At 36.4% G+C, this 20,997-nt stretch overlaps 1 protein-coding gene across 3 annotated transcripts in view; it reads right to left on the bottom strand.

The window, feature by feature from the left end:
* Vps36 (vacuolar protein sorting 36 homolog) overlaps nucleotides 1-20,331 on the bottom strand; it is a 30,827-nt gene extending 10,496 nt beyond the window's left edge. For 2 of the 3 annotated variants that reach the window (XM_078016080.1, XM_078016081.1), the window contains exons 1-6: nucleotides 20,153-20,331; nucleotides 11,894-11,962; nucleotides 9,379-9,449; nucleotides 6,841-6,955; nucleotides 5,647-5,736; nucleotides 4,876-4,962 (exon numbers count right to left, since the gene is read on the bottom strand). In XM_078016080.1, the coding sequence (XP_077872206.1) occupies nucleotides 4,876-4,962; nucleotides 5,647-5,736; nucleotides 6,841-6,955; nucleotides 9,379-9,449; nucleotides 11,894-11,962; nucleotides 20,153-20,248 (528 nt within the window). In that variant the 5' untranslated portion in view covers nucleotides 20,249-20,331. Of the gene's footprint in view, nucleotides 1-4,875; nucleotides 4,963-5,646; nucleotides 5,737-6,840; nucleotides 6,956-9,378; nucleotides 9,450-11,893; nucleotides 11,963-19,666; nucleotides 19,800-20,152 lie in introns of those variants that run through there. The other variant, XM_078016082.1, reaches the window with a different exon arrangement.
* Nucleotides 20,332-20,997: the final 666 nt, after the last annotated feature.

The following is a 20,997-nucleotide window of genomic DNA, read 5'->3' as shown; positions in this document are numbered from 1 at the left end:
CATTTAAATGGGGGCAAATCACACACCAACTGAGTTTTCAACAATAAAGCAGGCATTTACACACTTAGATTTTTAAGTATATAAAGTGTTAATAAATTTCTTATACTTGTGTAAAGGAAACTAATAACATAAAATCTGAATTGAAATCACTTTATTGTATTACATTTTCATAGAAAAAATATACTAAAATGGTGAGACCACACGGAGTACATACAATTGCCTCTACTGTTTATAAATGATCAATAAAAAATATTTTAGTTTCTTATAAGAGTTTTTAAAAAATATTTTAATATAAAACATAAATAAAAGCTTTTTTACTTCTATTTCTGTTATTATTCTGAAATTTGGAATTACCAATTATCAAAAACAAGGGATGATAAAGCCATTATAATACACAGTAAAGCAAGATGAATGCACATACCCAATTCTATTACTTTGTCGGTTTACCAAACTTTCTTTCCATCTACTGTACCTATAACCAAATTTCTGCTCCAATTTTGAGAAAAACTGTATCTATTTAAAAACGATGGGTACCCTCTTAAGCTGACTTATAGCTCCTTCTTATTGGCTTTTAGTCATTACCTTAGTTATTAGTTTCAGTAACTCAATATATTCTTGAATTTTCAGTATCAACATCCTTGATTCTGCGCCTTTGAGTAGTATTCCATTCCCTCAACCTGGATTCCTCTATTCCCTGCTGCTCACTGTTAGCACCTCCTTGTCTTTTAGGACTTTAACCCTATATTCCTGCTATTAACAAGCCTTCCTTGACCTCAAGGGAAATTAGGAGTCAACTGGTGTCCCTGCTGCAGCCTGTTTTCTCTGCACAAGGCCTCTCTCACTTGTTGCTGTTTGTCTGGCCCTTGGCCCATACCTGGAGCACCACCACAGTGCCCACAGCAGAGCAGAGTGCAAGAACAATCTGCTAAACCAACCTCTGGTCTGCATGACAAGGCACAATGCTTGTGGAGAATCCTTTGAGCTTGTGACTCCATGAAAATTAGACTGAACTGGAATAATTTATGCATAAATTAAGAAAAACTTGAGGGGCTGGGACTTAGCTCAGTGGCAGAGCATTAGCCTAGCATGTGTGGAGCACTGGGTTTGATCCTCAGCACCACATAAAAAAATAAATTAAAGGTATTTGTGTCCACCTACAACTAAAAACCAAATATTTTTTAAAAAGAAAAACTTTATTTTGAACATAACACCAAGTGAGCATGGCAGAAAAAAGAATACTAATAATGCAAAGTAGTTCACTGTTCCATGCCATCTCCTTACGTATTAACACAGAAGATGACAGTGAGTGTGACAGAAGAGCATCGTACCAGAGAACAGTGATGCTCTGAGGCCCTGTGGCACTGTGCCCTTGCCTACCAGGCAGGAGACCATGGCACTCATCCCCCTTGCTCCAGATCTAGCCACTTACTCTCATTTCTTCTCTGAATAATAAAAACTCTTCTAATGTTATATGTTAAACGTCAGAATTTTATGGGAATAGAGGATTCTGAAGAGATTTAAGCTGGGGCAGCATAGTTAGTGAATCTCTCTAAATCCCAACATAAAGGCAGACAGGCAACTACATCTTAAAACCAGAGATCACCAGGCATAGTGGCACATGCCTATAATCCTACTGACATAGAAGGCTGAGGCAGAAAGATGGCAAGTTCAAGGCCAGCCTCAGCAACTTAGCAAGACTGTCTCAAAATAAAATAAAAAGGGCTGGGATAAAACTCAGTGGTAGAGCACCTGTGGGTTCAATCCCTAGTATCACAAAACAAACAAACAAAACCAAGAGCCCACACAGGCAATATATACTACAAAGCTAAATGCCACAATATTGGCATAACCCCAGGAGGAATATGCAGGTAATAAAGAGTGACAAGATCTGCATGATGTTGGCACTAGGCAGGAAACAGAAAAGGGAAGCACATAAAAATAAATAAAAGAAAGATACTATGTCGGTCTATAATAAATTAATAAAAGCTGATATGAGCTATGAAAGGACAATAAATCAGAAATTAGATGAAGAGGTTCAGGAAAGGATTAAACATGAAAAATCATTTTGAAATAAAGCCTACCACTAAACAACACACAAGAATGAATAAAAACAACAGATAACAATTTAAGAGACATGTCTAAAAAAGGAAAATTTTCTAAATCAAAGTAAAATAAAGAAAGAGATAAAAGGCATTTGAAAGATAATCAAAAACAGTTCAAAATGGCAGTGATGTTGCAATACAGAGCTAATAGAGTTTCAGAAGGGAAAAACATCCGGGCAATCTTTAAAATTAAACAGAAAAACTTCTTGAAATTAAAAAAGTTTCTGAAACTACATACTGAAAAAGCACATTGTATACCTTAGAATAATAATCCAGAATAGCAGTCACATTTTATTATTGGGTTTAATAATAAGTAAAAAAAGAAATCTTTCAGGAAATTTAGTCTATTTAGGAAAAATAATAAATGACTCCCTTTTAAATTTTTTTTAGTTGTTGATGGACCTTTATTTTATTCATTTATTTATATGCAGTACTCAGAATTGAACCCAGTGCCTCACACATGTGAGGCAAGCATTCTACCACTGAACCACAACCCCAGACACAGAAATGACTCTTAAAGGAAAAAAAATTAATTATCCTCATTCTTTGTTTTTTTAATTTTTAAGGTGTTAATGGATCTTTATTTTATTCATTTATTTATATGTGGTGCTGAGAATCGAACCTAATGCCTTGCACATGCTAGACAAGCGTTCTACCCACTAAGCCACAACCCCAACCCCATCCTCACTCTTTGACGGTAACACTTATGCCAGACAAAAAAGGTGAAAGAAATATACTAAAGGCACTAAAGGAAAAGAAAACATGGTCAAGGATTTTAAATTGAGCAAAAGTGGCTGTCAAGTATAGGGAACACAGGCATAACAGATACAAGGAATACTGTGCCCACGAGCACCTCCTGTAAAATCTACTAGAAAATGATCTGGGATAACCAAAATGACCAGTGGTAGTTGTCATAAGGACTGTTGGTATTAAATATTCTCCTGAAAGTGAGACTAAATGGGAGCTGGGGATGAGGGAGACGGATGTGTGCAGGGGCTGAATGCTTAGATGATATGGATGGAGCACCCCTATTTTTAATGGAAAAAGAATGGGGAGAACACATACAAAAATATTATTTTTTGCTATTTTAGTAATTATTTGGCAGTGTTGCCCTGAATTTGAATTGAAAGAACTGGTACAATCTCATGAGGCTCTTCATAAACAACAAAATCTTAGCTCTGACTATTGAAAAGGCTGAAAAATAAATATCAACTCAATAGCTGTGGACACAGATTGTGATTTTCAAATATTATTTATCATTAAAAATAAAATAAAATAAACAGTTTATCAGTTAAATGTTGATTTGAGATCTACAGCAGGAAATGTATAAGGTGGCCCTGGAACTTCTGTTATATCATATATCAAGGAAACTACCAAAGTCCACCAGGTCATGTCAAAAGCACTCAGGAGCCAACCTGAAGAGGCTCCTACTTGCCAAAGATAGAATGATCTCAGCTTCAAACAGAATAAATAATTGCCACTGAGTGAACCCCATCAATACATTAAAATTCATGGTGACATTTTAAAAAAAATCTACTCAGCTTCAAAGGATGATAAGGAACTAACTTATTCTGTTGATAATAAAGGAAAAAGACCAATTATCTTGCCTTTCCTTTATGAACTCTGTCAGTGGAAAACCAAATTGCAGTTGAAGAGAAGTAGCTCTCTAAATAAAAAATATTCTAACTAACAGGTATGAAAAATAAACAGAATACCACCATTTGTAATCATCCATGAACTAAGAAATATTGAACCTTAATAGCTACTAATATAACAACAACAAAATTTAAGATGAAAGAACACAGTATCGCCTCTCATCTTGCCAAAGACTGAACATGAGTGTTGGATTTACCTGCTCATTTGCAGGAAATAAAAATACAATTTGCATGGCTAAAGAACACCCAAAACTTTATCATAAATAAGTATTCAGCAAAACTATACCATGGGCATTTAATAGATCAAATGTTCTAATTCCTCAACAATAATATATATTTTCAATTAGCAATCCCAGAATAGGTATTCAAAAATTATTTGTTTTGGATTAATGCAATGGAGCAACCAATCATGGACTGAAATCTCCAAAACTGTAAGCCAAAATAAACCTTTCTTCTTGTAAATTGATTGCTTCAGGTATCTTGTTAGTATAACACAAAGCTGACTAACAAGATCATGATATGTTTAGATATATTAATCTAATCATAACTGGCTTTCTTAACTAGAGTTCTTTTCCCTTTACTTGAATTTCCTCTTTTATGATGAGGTTTTAAAGCATCATAATATATATAGACAGTATTATCTCTGAGTATGAGTGATAGGCTGGTTGGAGCCATTCTTATTGTCTAGTATCTCATCTTAATTGGTCATCAGTATAAAACTGTGTGGTGGCTAGCCGGGAACAGTGGCCATAGAACAGCATTTTTCTCTCAACTAAGTTAATCAAACTTCCCAAATAATTATACTGAGAACCTTGAACTCATTAGGAGTATCCTCTAATCAATTACATCTTTAAAATTTGCATATAACATTCTATGATGTTCTCTAACAGAAAACAAAATTGGGTTTCTTTTTTATTTTTAGAAAAAGCTTTTAAAATGTGTTTAGGTTAACTTAATGCCAGCCTGAGGTAAACCCATTACAGGAAAGAGGAAACTGCAGAGTTGCATGCAATTTAAATATTATTCATATTACAAAATGGAATTAGTCACAGCTGTATCCAAAAGAATAAACACAAATAGCTGAAAAAGATGACTGACTGGAACTTATTAAGAGTTACCTCAGAAATATTTTTGTCAGTTTCTTTTCTTTTTTCTTCCAGTTTCCTTTCAATACCTACAATTCCTACAGCTCTTACTCTTCCTGGCTGGAAAAAAAAAAAAGAAAATACAGAACATAAAACATACTAAATGGGAAGGAAACAAAATCTTTTGTGAACCACATTGTGTTTTCAATGGCGGGAAAGGACCACAAAGAACCAAAGAAAAACAACATACAATTACATCTAGCTTCCTTTCAAAACATTTTTCTGTTTCTGACTGTACATAATGTCTTTGAATCGGTAAAGAAAAAGCAAATATACAAAAAAATGACCATTTTATTCTGTATTTAAATAAAAATTTCCTATTCATGTTTGTTTTTCGGCAAGCTAAGTCAAATGTTTAAAAGGGTCTCAAATGTATAAAAAATTATAGCTAATTTTTTTGATACTTGACAGTTATACAAACTACTTCATACATTTGAGAGCCTGTTCATAGTTTGTGATTTAGACTAAATGCTATAAAAATTAATTTTTTTACCCAAATAACACTATTTTGTTTTTGGCAAGTTCTATAGTTACAGAGTATTTTTTTTTTTTTCAATCCTGAGGATTGGATCCAGGGCCTTGCACATGCTAGGTAAGCATTCTACCATTGAGCTACATTCCTAGCCTTTTTAAAAATTTTTGTTTTGAGACAGGATCTCGATAAGTTGCCCAGGCTGGACAATCTCAATGAAGATGCAAGAACAGAGCTGAAAATACTGGATTAATATATAGTTTTAAAAATACCTGGGGTCCTCTATTTGTTTGTATTGACTGAGACACTGGCATGTTCTCCCATCTTCTTTGTGTCATTTCCTCTGATAAACGCCTGTAAAACTGTTATGTACAGACATATACGTTAAGTGAGTCAGTAAAGTTGTGGCATCCTTGGACAAATTAGTATAAAAGTCTGTTGTTCAGCCTTGTACAACAAGCCTAGAATTCTCAGAGACATCAAAGGAAATCAAAGGAAGTTCTTTTCTTGGCTCAACTTCAGAAAACACACAGGAAAAAAAAAAAAGTTACTGACCTTCTATATAAAGCGAACTACTTTCAACAAAGAGATGAGTGACAATGAAACAAATCAGACTTACTTTAAACAATACTGCATATATAGATTATTTTCAATCTAGAGTGAAAGAAACGCAGAGCCAGGAAAAATACACAACGCTTTTTCCATGAAGGATACAGAGAATAATTTGTCTAGTTAAAATGTGAAGCCAAAAATTAGGGACAAAACATGCTCACTAAATTGAATATATTTTTCAACTATGGTGAGACTGGACTTCAGTCACTCACTTATATTTGCTTAGTGACTACTGTATGTGCTGCTGAAAAGAAAAAAATATATACATTCATGAGGAGATAAACATACCTGCAAATAAACACCTGTACAGTAATTCATTAATCAGAATATATAGACTCTATACTGTAGCATAAGTACTTAAGTGATTAGATTTTTGTGGAGCCTGCTTTAAGGCTGGTGAGCTTTCAGATATTACCTCAGTTTAACATTTCCCTGCACAAGACACTGTTTTCCCTCCCTTTCCTTTCTCTCTCTTCTGCCCTCACTCTTTCTGGTATAGGAGATCAAGCCCATGGTCTTGCACACACTAGTTAATCACTCCACCACTGAGCTACACCCCCAGCCCCCATACTCTTTAATCAAACTACACCACTGAAAACTTTACTAGTAGCCAAGTAACATGACTTAGCATATTTACAGCCTCAGCTCCCTCCTGTGACCACACCTTCATGCTTTCTATTCCCATTAAAACCTAAATTCATATTCTCTACTGTCGATAAGGCTTAAGATGTAAAAAGATTTTACTGTAAAAATATGGGAGAAACCTGTTATATTGCCTTCCATTATATTAAACCACACCCCCCCCCACACACACACACACTTTTCTAGTTCAATTTTATTATATGGAAGCTTACCTCAATCTGGCCATGCTCTTTGAAGGAGAGTTTGATATAGGAGTTTTTACTACTCTGGAATGGGCCAGGTTCTTTGGTAGGAGGAGCTGGGTGCAGATGAACCACTATTTTGGCACTGAAGAAAGAGCAAACGTAACATATTTAACTACCTTTAAAAATAAAATGACTAATTCCATTTTCATAACTTTTAATATATTTCCAAATCACTCTTAAATTCATGTGGAAACAAAGAATATCCCGAAAGATATCCTTTTAAAGTTCCTAGTAATTCATTGTCAATGAAACTTTTCCTTGATACCAAAAAATTACAAGCAGTTATTTAAAACTTATAAACTATAAACCAAAAAGTTTCAAGTTACAGCTATACAGATTAAAGAAAAGTATAGTTTTGAAAAAATAAGTTCAAAATAAATTTTCAAATTTTTGAGTAGTTTTGACTTAAGGTTTTCCATCCACATGGTCATCATAGGGTGCCTATAATTTCTGCCAAAGCATATTACCTTACTCATTTGAAAACAAAATATGAAAACTTATCTGTAAAACTGGCCAGCTGATATTTTATTAAAACTCCATCCAAAACTAACATTTTACAGTGTCATCTGTTGGAAAATGCCACTCAATGAGCAGCATGATCTAGAAAGATCCAATGGTAAAACAGAAACTACTATTATCTTTATTACAACATTACTTTCTATGCTTTTAAAAATACCACCATATTTGTTCAGCTTTATAAGTCTGTTTTCCTCCCAATTTTTAACCTTCTCAATATACAACCCATAAAGATGAACAAAACTTAAAAAAACATATAGTCAAAATGTCCTGGATACCTAGCTAAGAGCCCTTTAGGCTCATGTTCTAGATGTGCCTATTACTCCATTTAACATTTCTTTGTGTGGCCCATATGGTTGCCTAAATATCACCATAAAATTAAAATAACATGAGTTGGGCCTCCTCAGACTAACACAAGCTTTGTAAGTGAACTGAGGCCAACCTCATGAGATTCTTTTCCTCTTCCTTTGTGGTGAATGTCTTTAAAGACAGGCGAGGTCAGCAAATAAACTATGTGAGCAGAATCACTGGACCACATGGAATAAGCCATCAACTAAAGCAACAAAACTATGACAATCATGATAAAGTGATTAAGCAAGAGCATTTCACACTCTTATTCAAAACCCTTGGCCCTGTTATCAGATTCTGTCAAAGGAAACCCAACAAAAGCTGTAAGATTATGATACAAAATAAAGTTTAAAAATTCCAAAGTTTTCATAAAATACCCAAGTCAATTTTTCATATCTTTTTATTGAGTCATTCTATTATCACATTTCATCAAATTTAAAACCTATGAAATGAAAAAAGAATCCCAATTTCAGGAGCTAAAGTTAGGGGCTGGTATATAGCTCTATGGTAGAGCACTTGCCTAACTAAGGCCCTGATTTAAAAAAAAAACTGAAATATATATGTGTTTATATCAATGTAATCTTCTAATCATTTGAGAAGAGGGACTGGGAACTACAGGGGGATATCTGAGAAAAGTTAACATAGCATGTAACTGAATTCCTCCTCAATGGAGATATTTTTTAAAATAAGACACTATTTTGAACATAGGTATTCTAAATATTTTTATTACATAGTGTAGATTACCCTGGAAAACAGCAGAGGAAAGATCAAATGATCTGGAATATCCCTACGATTTTACTTTCTATAATGTAATAAGATTGAAAAACATGCAAAGGAGGAAATTCAAATTACAGAAACAATCTACTCTAAAAATCTATGGCTTACTTTTTTTAAAATGTTAGTTTGTTTCTTTAATGTCACATAATCTTCTTTAGTAGCCATATCATTATTGTTTAAGGCATACACTACATTTCCAGTGAAGTTCAACATTGTTTTAACGTCTATCAAAAAGTCTAATTATGCTAAGCCTAAAGAGGGACCAAGATAGAAAACATTATCCCATGCCAAGAATATTTGTTCTAAGTATCCTGAATCACATGCACTTAAGATGTAAAGTCAAAATTTTGGGAATGCTTGAATAAATAAGAACATCTGAACCTTATTTCACACCAGAGTGGCCACATCTCCTAGTCTGCCTGGGAAAGTTCCATTATTATGCTATTTCCCTAATTGTTAAATGCACCTCCTCCTACTGCTCAAATATTCTGTTTTGCAAAATAGCTATTATGATGCTCTATTTAATTCTGATACCTGAACAACTTGAACCTGAAAAATAAATTTAATGATCAGCTAGAAATAGTACCAAAGTCAGTAATTTTTCTCAGATAGGTCATTTCTGATTTCAAGTACTGAATGACAGGCACAGATGTGAAAGCCAAGTCTCTATGGAAATGCACACAATGCTAGTAGGGCCACATTTATTTATTATGAACCAAGAATATCATAGCAAACCTTAGTACTTAATTTTTACTTAAAGAATTGGTCTAAGAGGAGGAAAATAACCTTCTTTGGGGGCTTCCTGACTAACAGTAGGAGAGGAAGAATTTTTTATGAATAAAGGCTATACCATGTAGACCTCACCTCTTCCCAATTCCAGCTGCCTGTTCCTCAATGAATACAATGTGGGACAGAGGAATGGCCATGCAGCACTCCTAGGAGGAAATCAGTAGAAACAAGATCCATAATACTAGTCAGCAACCCTTGTTTTATAACATCAGTGCCCTATATTTCTAAGGGATTTAATAATTTTAAAAATGTTGCTTTATTTCTTAAATAAACTTAAGGAAGGATTAAATGAAAATGATACTGTGGTGGCATATTACTGTTTAGGCAAACCTAAGAGGTACAAAAGCAGCCATAACATGTCAAGAGCTTTGTAATGTTGTGAACAACCAATAAAAAAAATAAAAAATTAAAAAAAAAAAAGCAGCCATAACTATACCTTTGTTTTCATAGTGGGGATAGTTTCTTAAAGTAACTTATATGAAAACTTTTTATATGTAATTTTTCTTATATAGAAAAGAAAAAATAGACAAAACAATTTCAAGGAGTGCATTATATGGATGACTTTTCTTCTTTATAAGTTCCCATTCTTTACTCATACACACACACACACACACACACACACACACACACTAAAACAAAATATTGATGTAACCTCCTTTTATTAGTACATATAATTTTAAAATTATTATTCAATGCCAGGTTTAGTCACACACACCTATAGACCCAGCTATAGGGAGGCTGAGCCAGGAGGATTGCTTGAGTCCAAGAGTTTGAGGCCAGCCTGGGCAACAGTAAGACCTTGTTTGAAAAATAAATAAAGTGAGCTGGGGATGTGGCTCAGTGGTATAACATTGGCCTACTGTGCATGAGATTCTGGGCTGGATTCCCAGTGCTGTAATAAACTGATTGATTGATTGATTAAAAATTATTTTACGTGACTGGTATATAATCCGTCTAAGGATTTCTCCAAATTGGCCTCTTTACATCATGATCAAAAAAATTATACTGATTCATTAATTTATCAAACATGGGTAAATGACTCCCACCTTCCCCTAAAAACATTGATTTCCTGAATATATAATTATTTTAAAAGAATTAGACAACATTAGCCATTTATAGAATACATTATCAGGGCTGGGGATGTGGCTCAAGCGGTAGCGCGCTCGCCTGGCATGCGTGCGGCTGGGGTTGGATCCTCAGCACAAACATACAAACAAAGATGTTGTGTCCACCAAGTACTGAAAAATAAATATTAAAAAAATTCTCTCTCTCTCTCTCTTTAAAAAAAAAATTAGAAAATAACTTTTTTTTTTAAAAAAAGAATACATTATCAATATGGGCAAAAACTGGTTCTTGAAGGCAAAAAAAGTCAGCTATTGTAATGGTTAGTGGCCTTTCAAAGAGTACAGTATAGAATGTGAGAGTGATCTGGCTGCAACATCTGCCTCCCACTGATCACCAGGGTTGATTCAGCTGATCTGAATGGCTAGGGAGGTGTCTCCTTCCTCCCTCACCGCTCCACATGCATCCCTCCCGAAGCTTCATGATAGAGGAGCTTCCCCAGTAGAGGAGGGCCATTCTTCCATCAAGGTATAGGGGTAGCTGCACTCCCCTGTAAGAACCTCCAAACAAGCTCTCAAAGTATACAGTTTATCTGTAGTATTACAATTTCATGGGTGCTGGGGTATAGCTCAGGGGTTGAGGATGTGCTGAGCATTTGTGAGGCCCTGAGTTCATCCCCAGCAAAATAAATAAATGAATTAATTAAATAGTTAGTTAATTCACTGTGAGTAACTGGTCAGGAAAATGAAAACAGATGAGATAGCTTATTTCACTGACAACGCTGAAATTATTATGTCACATATTTACTTTCAAGTTAAAGATCTTTGCAATGAAGATATCAGCTCTATATAACTTACTCTCCCTTCTTAGAGATTATAAAAATGAGGTTGGGAGGAGTTCCTCTCTTTCAGAATGACAAAGAGGTAGTCCTCAGTGTCCAGGTGAAGCACATGACAGTCTCACCTCCTAACTCTCAGCAACAACCCGGGAGAACAGGTTGTTTGGGGGACAGCTGAAGTCTTTCTTAAGGATCCTTCACAGGGGCTGGGGATGTGGCTCAAGCGGTAGCACGCTCGCCTGGCATGCGTGCGGCCCGGGTTCCATCCTCAGCACCACATACCAACTAAGATGTTGTGTCCGCCGAGAACTAAAAAATAAATATTAAAAATTCTCTCTCTCTATCACTCTCTCTCCTCTCTCACTCTCTCTTTAAAAAAAAAAAAAAAAAAGATCCTTCACAACTGAGAGAAGAACTCCCCTGCTAAATACTGAACACCCAGCCTGACTGTTGCTTAGAAACACAGGAATGGCCATGGTTCTCCTTTCAGTAACTACACAGCATTTTCCCAAGTCGAATGAGAGAAAACACCCTCAACTCCACTCTCTGTACACCATTCAAAGAGATCATGTGGACACACTCTTCTGATGTTCTAAAAAGGAAAGTGTGTGACAAGGGGGAAAGACAAAAAAGAAGCGAAAAACTTGAATGATTTAAAACCTAGAACAGATGCTAAAGGTTGTATCTTACATGATTTTTCTGATCTCTCCAAATCAGTCGGTGTGTACTAAGGAGCAGGGTCCCAGCATCAAATTTTATCTAGAAAGATAAGACCATCATCATAAAAGATTAATAATATGTCATTCAATGTCCAGATTTTTTTCTCTTTAATCATAAAATATGAGTTAAATCATGAACATTTTCAAATTAGGCTTATCACAAATTAAAAAGAATCAACACTATACACATTTCATAAATAAAAGCTATAAAAACAGCCATGATATAATTAGGGGAAAACTGGAAATAATTGAGATGTATAATAATAGACGAGTGGTAAAAAAAAGTGTGCCACATCCATTCAACCACATTCATACTATGGAATCCATGCAGAGGTTAAATGAATGACAATGTAGAATCATTATGGTTATCATGGAATTTAAGAGAATTGGTGAGGAAAAAGCAATTTGCAGCATATAACATATAATGTAATCCTCAAAAGACATGTTTGTAATACACACACGTGTGCGCACACACACACACATACACACACATCTATACATAAGTAACAGAAAAAGTTCTAAAAGGAATACACAGTGAAATGTTAATAATGGATTTTTTCAAGAAAAGGGTGAGGGGAATAAGAGGAAGAGAAGCAAAGGACCTTTTAGAAACTGATTGAATTTGCTGGGCATGGTGGCACACACCTATAATTGTGACACAGAAGGTTTAGGCAGGAGGAGTAAGTTTGAGGCCAGCCTCAGCAACTTATCCAGGCCCTAAGCAACTTAGTGAGATCCCACTCACCCCCTCAAAAAAAAAAAAAAAAAAAGATTGCATATTTTTACAATGAGACTGAGTTCATGTATACTACTTTTATAACTGTTTAATTTCTAAAATAGAAAATTCGGAAATAGACACAAACACATACAAGAATAGGTATGGATGGAGAGTTAATCAGTGGCACTGAGCTAACTGGGTTTCCAGGTAAGATAAAAACCAAAGTTGGATTATATACTGCACCAGAATAAGTTCTATATAGGTCAAATATTAAAGAGAAAAGAAAGAAAGAAGAAAGTAAAGAAAGAGAGGCAAATCATAAAAACAGAGGAAAAAAATGAAAGGATTATAAAAATAATCTCAGGGTGGGGAAAGCCTTCTTGAGAAAAGCATTAAACCCATTAGCACTAGAGGAAAAGACTTATAATTTCACCTGTACACATGCACACACAAAAATTCTTCATGGAAAAACTATCAACAGCAAAAACAAGAGACAAACAGAAGAATGGGAAAAAGAATTGCAACTCACATCAGAGACAAAGAGCTAATTTCCTTAATATATAGAACACTCATAAATCAATGAGAAAATAATCTATAACCACTATAAAAATGAACAAAGACTATTAACAGAAAAGTTTACAAAAACAGGAAGTTCAAATGACTCTTAAACATATTAACAGATGTATAATCTCACTGATACTCAGATAAATGAAAATTAAAAGATCATTAAGATACTCCTTTTCGAGCTGGGGTTGTGGCTCAGTGACTTGCCTCCCACATGAGAGGCACTAGGTTCCATCCTCAGCACCACATAAAAATTAACAGATACTGTGTCCATGTGTAACTAAAATTTTTTTTTAAAAAAAGATACCCCTTTTCATTAATTTGACTGACACAGATCCAAAAGTTTGGTAACACTTTACTGGTGGTATTTGGGAAAATATATTTCCTGATGGGACAGTCTCTGCAAAAGGCAGTTTGTTATTTTCTAACAAAATTACAAATATAAGTGCTGGGGATGTGGCTCAGTGGTACAGCACTTTCCTAATATGGGCAAGACCCAGGGTCCAATCTCCCATGCTGCAACAACAACAAATTGGAAATACAAATATCCCTTGACCCAAGGATACTTGGCACTTGTAGGAATTTACCCCACAGATGAATTCATACATGAGCAAGGTGATACAGTACTTGGCTATTCACTGCTGTTTATAAGAGCAAAAGATGAGAGACAATTCTAACATCCATCAACAGGGAAATGCACACATATACAATAGATTATAGGCATTTCACTAAAAAGAATATGGAAACTCTTTACATACTTGTAATACTTGATAAAATCTAAGATGTCACTGAATGTGACGTGCATCCTAATTTCAAAATTGTTAAAATGTGAACAAAAAAGTAAGCTTAGAATCAGTGAGGTACAGAGCAGTATACATAGTATAGAATTGATAGGGAAAAAGCAATTTGCAGCACATTGCATATAACATAATATAATTTTATATTTTAAAAAGGAAAAAACAACACTCTTCGCACAAATACTTATGTATGACAAATATGCATGCTTTCTAGAATTATATAGTGGTGGTCTCTGAGGGAGACAGAATGGGAAGGAGACTTCTAACTGTTCTGGACTAAATCTGAATGTCTGGCCTATCCCTCACTGTGATGGTGTTTGGAGGGGCCCTTTAGGAAGTGCTTATGTGTATGTAGAGAAGGTCATGAGATGGGGTCCTATGATGAATCAGAGTCCTTGTGAGAAATGAAAAGATACAAGTCCTCTCTACATGCATGGACCCAGGAAAGGCCACTGAGTGCACACAGCAGGATGGTGGTGTCTGCAAGCCAGGAAAAGGACCCTGGAAGACCCACATCCCCCAGCACCTTGATCATGGACTTCCGAGCCCACAGAACTGTGAGAAATAAATGTCAGTTATTTAAGTCACCCCAGTCTGTGGCATTGTTACAGGAGTCTGAGCTGAGACTACTTTCTGGGTATTATGGCTGTATCAACAACTCAAAATAATATGTTTTAAAGTGTCCTTTAAAACTATAATATAATCACAAAAATACTCCAGCTACTTCTTTAGTTTCAAATTTTAACACTCATAATTTGTTATTATTCCTGAAAGTAATATTAATAAGTCAATTTTAGAGCTGGAATCTGAGAAATTGATAGATACTTTCATTTCTGTTAAAATCAAGAAATATACTGGAAACTTCTATTAACTCTACTAGAAAGTAGAATTTGCCATGATTAGACCTTGCTTAGATCCTATGAAAAAATATTTAGTTATATCAGAAGTTATAAGGCCAGTCCCAGTTACTTGTCTACCTTATATTATAAACTCTAAGGAAAGAGTTTTGGTGAGGCTCCAATTTATTATAATTCTTAAATATTATAATTCTTAAATTATAATTCTTATTATATTTTTATATTATTAAAATTCTTCTTAGTTTAAAAAAAATGATTAAGAGCTAGAAGTGTGACTCAATGGTATAAATGCTTGGCTAGCATGCTTGAGGCCCTAGGTTTGATCCCCAATACCATAAATAATAATAACAACAACAATAATACGTTTATCAAATAAATAACCAATTAGAACTATACACACACACACACACATATATATATATATGTATTTTATTTTTTCTTTCCAGTACTGGGGATTAAACCCAAGGGCTATACCACTGAGCTACATCCCCAGTCCTTTTTATGTTTTTATTTTAAGACAAAGTCTCACAAAGTTGCCCAGGCTGGACTCAAACTTGTTTTTCTCCTACCTCAGCCTCCTGATAGCTGGCCACCACCCATAGCTATATATCATTCTTAAACAGAAATAATCATAAATTATGCATGTAGTCAAAAATATATTACAAGATACCTATGGTATTATTAAGAGAGGAAAAAATTAAGTTTCAAAGTAGTATACATAACTTGATTATATACAAACATATATAATCACACAAACACAAAATGTGCCAAAAGTAATTTTTATGGGTAGATTTACAGATCATGCCAAGTTTCTTCTTTTGGTTTTAGTTGTATTTAACAATTTTGTCAAATAAAATTTAGAAAATTTATCACTGACATATATAACTTCATTTAACTCTGAAATATATATAAATTGGTTTTTGTTAAGTCAAGCACACACAGAAATAGGTATCAAAAAAAAAAAACACAACTTTTTTTTGGGTACTGGGAATTGAGTGCAGGAATGCTTAACCACTGAGCTGCATCCCTTTTTGTATTTTATTTAGAGACAGGCTCTCACTAAGTTTCTTAGGCCCTTGCTAAATTGCTGAGGCTGGCTTTGAAATCGAAACCCTACTGTCTCAGCCTCCCAAGCTGCTGAGATTACAGGTGTGTGCCACCACACCCTGGCTCCAACACATTTTATGCCATACATTTTTAAACACTTTTTAAAGCATAAGTTTTGTAATATTAGCTAAGTATTAAATAATGACATGGTTGACAAACTTTAACAATAAGAGGTTTACTGAACCGTCTAGTTTAGTTATATACATTCTGAAAGATATTCCACAACACTCCAACACAGGGAAAAAGCCTTATAAGTTTCCATGTTCTCCTATGAATCAAAAGTAAAGCATAGGTGTTTCCAGTACATAATTCAGTCTGGCTTCAAATGTTTTGTTTAATCTTATGTATGCTAAACCAAATAATTAAATTTAAGATATTTAAAAAATCTCGTTTTTACCAATGAGTAAGATTTCTCTTTTCCAAAAGCAAATATTTCATTAACTTGAGAGTACATGGTGCTGCATTAGAACATAAAAGCTCTGATTAAAAAACTGCATTTCATGGGCTGGGGATGTGGCTCAAGCGGTAGCGTGCTCGCCTGGCATGCGTGCAGCCCGGATTCGATCCTCAGCACCACATACAAACAAAGATGTTGTGTCCACCAAAAACTAAAAAATAAATATTAAAAAATTCTTTCTCTTACTCTCTCTTAAAAAAAATAAAACAACTGCATTTACTCACTGAAATCTGAGCATAAGGGTAGGAATTTAAAATTCAAGCCAAAGTATGTTCCATTGCTATGTCAATTAACAATGAGCAAATGTAAGATGTTGCTGCTCTAAGTGAAGAAATTGTGTAATAGTTCCCTTCAGGGGTTCCAATGGATTATGATCTAACCTGAAAGACAAGTTTAGGCTGGTTTGCTTCTAGTACTCAGAGCTAGAATTATATTAGCTATTTAAAAGTTAAACTTAGGTACTTGCTGAATAAGCTTTTCCTTTTTTTTCCTTTTTATATTTTTCTACTATAAACGTAATGCATTTTCATTGTTGAAACTCTGGAAAAAAATTTTTAAATCTATGAAAGAAAATGAAATCACTTGTAATTACATTAGCCAGAGGGTGTATACTTATGTATATATATACTCTTTAATGAATGAGACCATGATATTTATAGTTTTACAACTTTTTTCACTTATCACTCTATGGTTAGCAATTTCTCTTGCTAATTAGGATAAGCAATAATTTAACTAATCTCTGTAATAAACATTCAGATTGCTTCCAATTCCCAACATATATTAAATAATATTATATATAATGCTGAGATGAGTGTCCTTCTGTGTAATATTTTTATACATACTTGATTATTTCCCAAGAGTAAATTCATAAAATGAAATAGCTGAGAGAGAATAAACATTTTGTAAATTTTCTGGTATGCAGAGCCAATTTACCACTTTATACATTTGTAATCTTACATTGTTTTTTAAATTAGTTGAGGCTATAGAAGCATCTGTGAAATGAAACAAATGACCTGTCTACCTGCTTATGAAAACAACACATTATCCAGTCATAATGCATCCATGCAAACTGTGCTTGTATAAACAAGCAAGCACACATTTATTCACAAGAGGCACTTGGGCAGTAGAAAGATCATAGTCCATTGGATCTGGTTTGGAATTCTAGTTCCACCAATTACTAGATATGTGACCCTGGACAGTTCACAGTTTTCTCAACTAACAACTATGGGTCTCAGTTTCTTCATCTTTGGAAGGATCAGCTATATGAACATTACATAAAGTGGCATTAGGGACTGCTATACTTTGAAGTGCTGCAGCACAGTGAAAGAAGCACGGGGCTGGGAGTCCATCAATAGAGATTAAAATCCTCTCCTTCTAACTGATCATCTTAGGCAAGTCACTATAACTCTAAGTGAAAATCTTCTCATTCAGCAAAATACTCATTTTGAGGGGAGTAAATGAGATCATTAATAAGGTCCTAGCACAGAATAGGTAATTCATTCTGATTTTTTAAAATGGATTTCATACCCACAAAGAGCCAGTAGGTAAAAGGAAGACTAAAATCCACTTTCCACCCTTCAGGAGGATCCAAGTGGTCTAGAAGAACACCATGTGCCCATTTGCCTACGGAACCTGCTGGTATACACAGCTAAGAGGGCTGAGCAGTCTGCACTGTAGTTGGGGACCAAAGGAGCCTGTGAAGGATTCTGAATGGGAGACTAACTGGATCAGATCTCAAGGCTCATGTACAGCCTACTAGAATCTTTAGCATCATTTGAGGTCGAAAATCTTCCAGAAGATAGGAGTAAGCCAAATCAGAACACTTCCTCCCAGGAATCAATCTGGCCTTCAATCACACTAGGGCCCAAGCAGCTGCAAATAGCTCAGCAAGTGATAGATTAGGTCCCCCAGGACACAGTGATAAGTAGGGTCCCACTTTAATTTCAAGATACTGATTCACTTCTGGGCAGCCCCAGGTTTTAGAAGAGTTAAAGAGTTTTTTGACTAAATGAATGGGTCTCCAGATGGGCCTTACCCAGGACTTTTTTCTTAAGCCTGATACCTATGTATTTGCTTTAAAAAAAGAAAGAAAGAAAAAGCATCCAAGATTTTAAAGGAAAAATTAGATTTTGCTGATTCAACAATTTTTTCCACAAACAGGTGCTAATGGCGGTGATTTTATATTATTGTAAAGATATCATAGCTGGGGCTGGGGTTGTGGCTCAGTGGTAGAGTGCCTAGGACATGTGAGGAACTGGGTTCAATCCTCAGCATCACATACAAATAAATAAATTAAATAAAGGTATTGGGTCCACCTAACTAAAAAAAAAATTAAATATATACATATATATATACACACACATATATAATAGCTACACAGTCTGCCAGCAAAGGCGTCCCTAATTTGTTACTGGTGTCCCACAGACAACAAGGTGTTGACTTCCAGGTACTCATTCAGGGAGGGGCACTGGAAAAGTCTCTGAAGACCATATGTCAGTGTCAGCATACAGTTCTTAAAGCCAGGGCAGAATCAAATCCAATAAAGGAGAGGATTGATTGAGCTTCTCATTCAAAGTGGTTCCAAAGATGTAAACTCGGTAAGGAAGAAAAAGTAAAGTTTGCTTGTCACTCCAATCAAACGATGCAAGATCCAATTTGAGATCAAGTCAATGAAAGTGCTAATGAAGTAAATGAAGTCCAAGCAAATCACTTAAGGAAAAACCCTTGATTTAATAACAGGAAACATAGTCCACGGAAATCGCCCAAAGGAAGTAGAGGACTTGGGTTTCACATCACTTGTGCCCCTAGATAGCAGTGTGCACGGACCAGGAAGAGCTGTGGGTCAAGTATACCAAGTATAGCAAAGTAGGAGGAAGTTTAATTAAGAAATAGCAAGGAAGGAGAGAGGTAGCAAGTGAAAACTTCCGGAAACTAAAAATGCTTATGGGTAAATGAGTTTACTTTTTTTTTTTTTCCTAATTCCAAATTGCACATTTCATCCAGGAAGAGGATATTTTGTAGTTTTCCCCCAAGTACCAACAAAATATTTAATTACCATCTGTATTTCTCAATTTGCAAACCCATCTCCTAAGATTTATGCTTATATTACAGGGCAAGGTTGACTAACTACATCACTTTATAAGACTAAGCTCAAAACTCCCTTCCGTAAAGTAATTACAAAAACAAATAAACAAAAACCCAAAAGTCTTTGGCAAGGGCGTTTCAAAGAGGAACGCTCCGCTACCTCTTTCAGAAATCTCTTCAAAGCAATCCACCCCTCTGCGCAGATCTGATAAGCCCTCCGCCTCTGGGGTCGCAGCCGAGCTGCCAGGGTGCTGGGGGACGTGCGCCCACCGCGCTGCTGGCAGAAGGCGGACCTGGGCTGCCCAGGGGATTACGCCCGAGACAGTGTCACTAAGGCTCTGAAGCGAGCCAGAAAGTCGAGCATCTCCGTCCCTGCCCGCCGCCTGTGACGGACAGCACCGGCTGTGCACCCCGAAGCGTATCGCTGGGGCGGCGGCAAGCGGCCACCATCCACACCCGCCGAGAGTCGCTCCACTGTCTCGCGCAGCCAACGCGGGGGAGGCGCAAAGTCCAGGCCGCGGCGGGCGGGAGGGGACTGGGCGCCGCGCCCCGCACGGGGAGGCCGGGGACACCGCGGGCCGAGAACGGGGTCGGGCCGGGCCCAGCCAGGACGCGCGCCCACCGGGAAGCACGGCTGCCGCCCTACCTTCTCCTCGCCGTCGTAGATGCGCACCCCGCGCTGCTGGATCACCAGGGTCTCGTTGATCTCCAGGAGGCCGCTGGTCCACACGAAGCGGTCCATGGCCGCCGCCAGGCCGGCCTCCGCCGCTCGCCAACGCCGGCGCTCCCGGGCCGCGAGCCGCGCGCCGGGCAGCCTGCGGCGCCCCCTGGCGGCCGGCGGGGCAGAGGCCGGGAGGGAAAAAGGGAGCGAGCGGGGTGCGGCCAGGCCCCGCGCCCTAAGGAGCAGCGCGGCTGCGAGGGGCGCCCGGGGACGTGGAGGCGTGCGGAGAGTGCCCCCTGGCGGTCAATCCGCCGATAGCCTTCCGGAACCCTGTCTGAGCGTCCTAATCCCTGACCCCGGATTGCAGCTTGAATTTCCTCTTGGTGCTTTATGCCTGCATACTTGTGGCGATTTTCTTATCAGTGCCCAGCATGTTGCAATGTTCATTAAGGGCATAAATAATAACCTTTTTTTTTCTCAAGTGAATACGGCACGAATCGTTTTAATATACCCGCAAGCAATATGTTAAGCAAAGCTGTGCTCCTCTTTTTTTCCTCTCATCTTCATTTAGATATTTACAATATTAATACAGACTTCATAAAATTACTAGAGAACATTTATTTAGATAGAGATCCCCCATAATTTACCATGAAAAACTTATCCATGAAAAACTTACCCTTGGTGCTGGCTCATTTCATTTATATGTTTTGCATCACAAATGGACCATCTATTTTTTTTTGTCCTACCACAACTGATATATTTCTCTCTTTGTAATTAATTTCGTAAAGTTATTACATATTTAGAAATTATTTAACCAGAATGCTGTGCAA

Source organism: Ictidomys tridecemlineatus, chromosome 6 (genome assembly GCF_052094955.1).
Source record: "Ictidomys tridecemlineatus isolate mIctTri1 chromosome 6, mIctTri1.hap1, whole genome shotgun sequence".
Lineage (NCBI taxonomy): Eukaryota > Metazoa > Chordata > Mammalia > Rodentia > Sciuridae > Ictidomys > Ictidomys tridecemlineatus.
The sequence above is the reverse complement of the archived record's forward strand: the minus strand, read 5'-3'. Positions and strand labels throughout refer to the sequence as shown.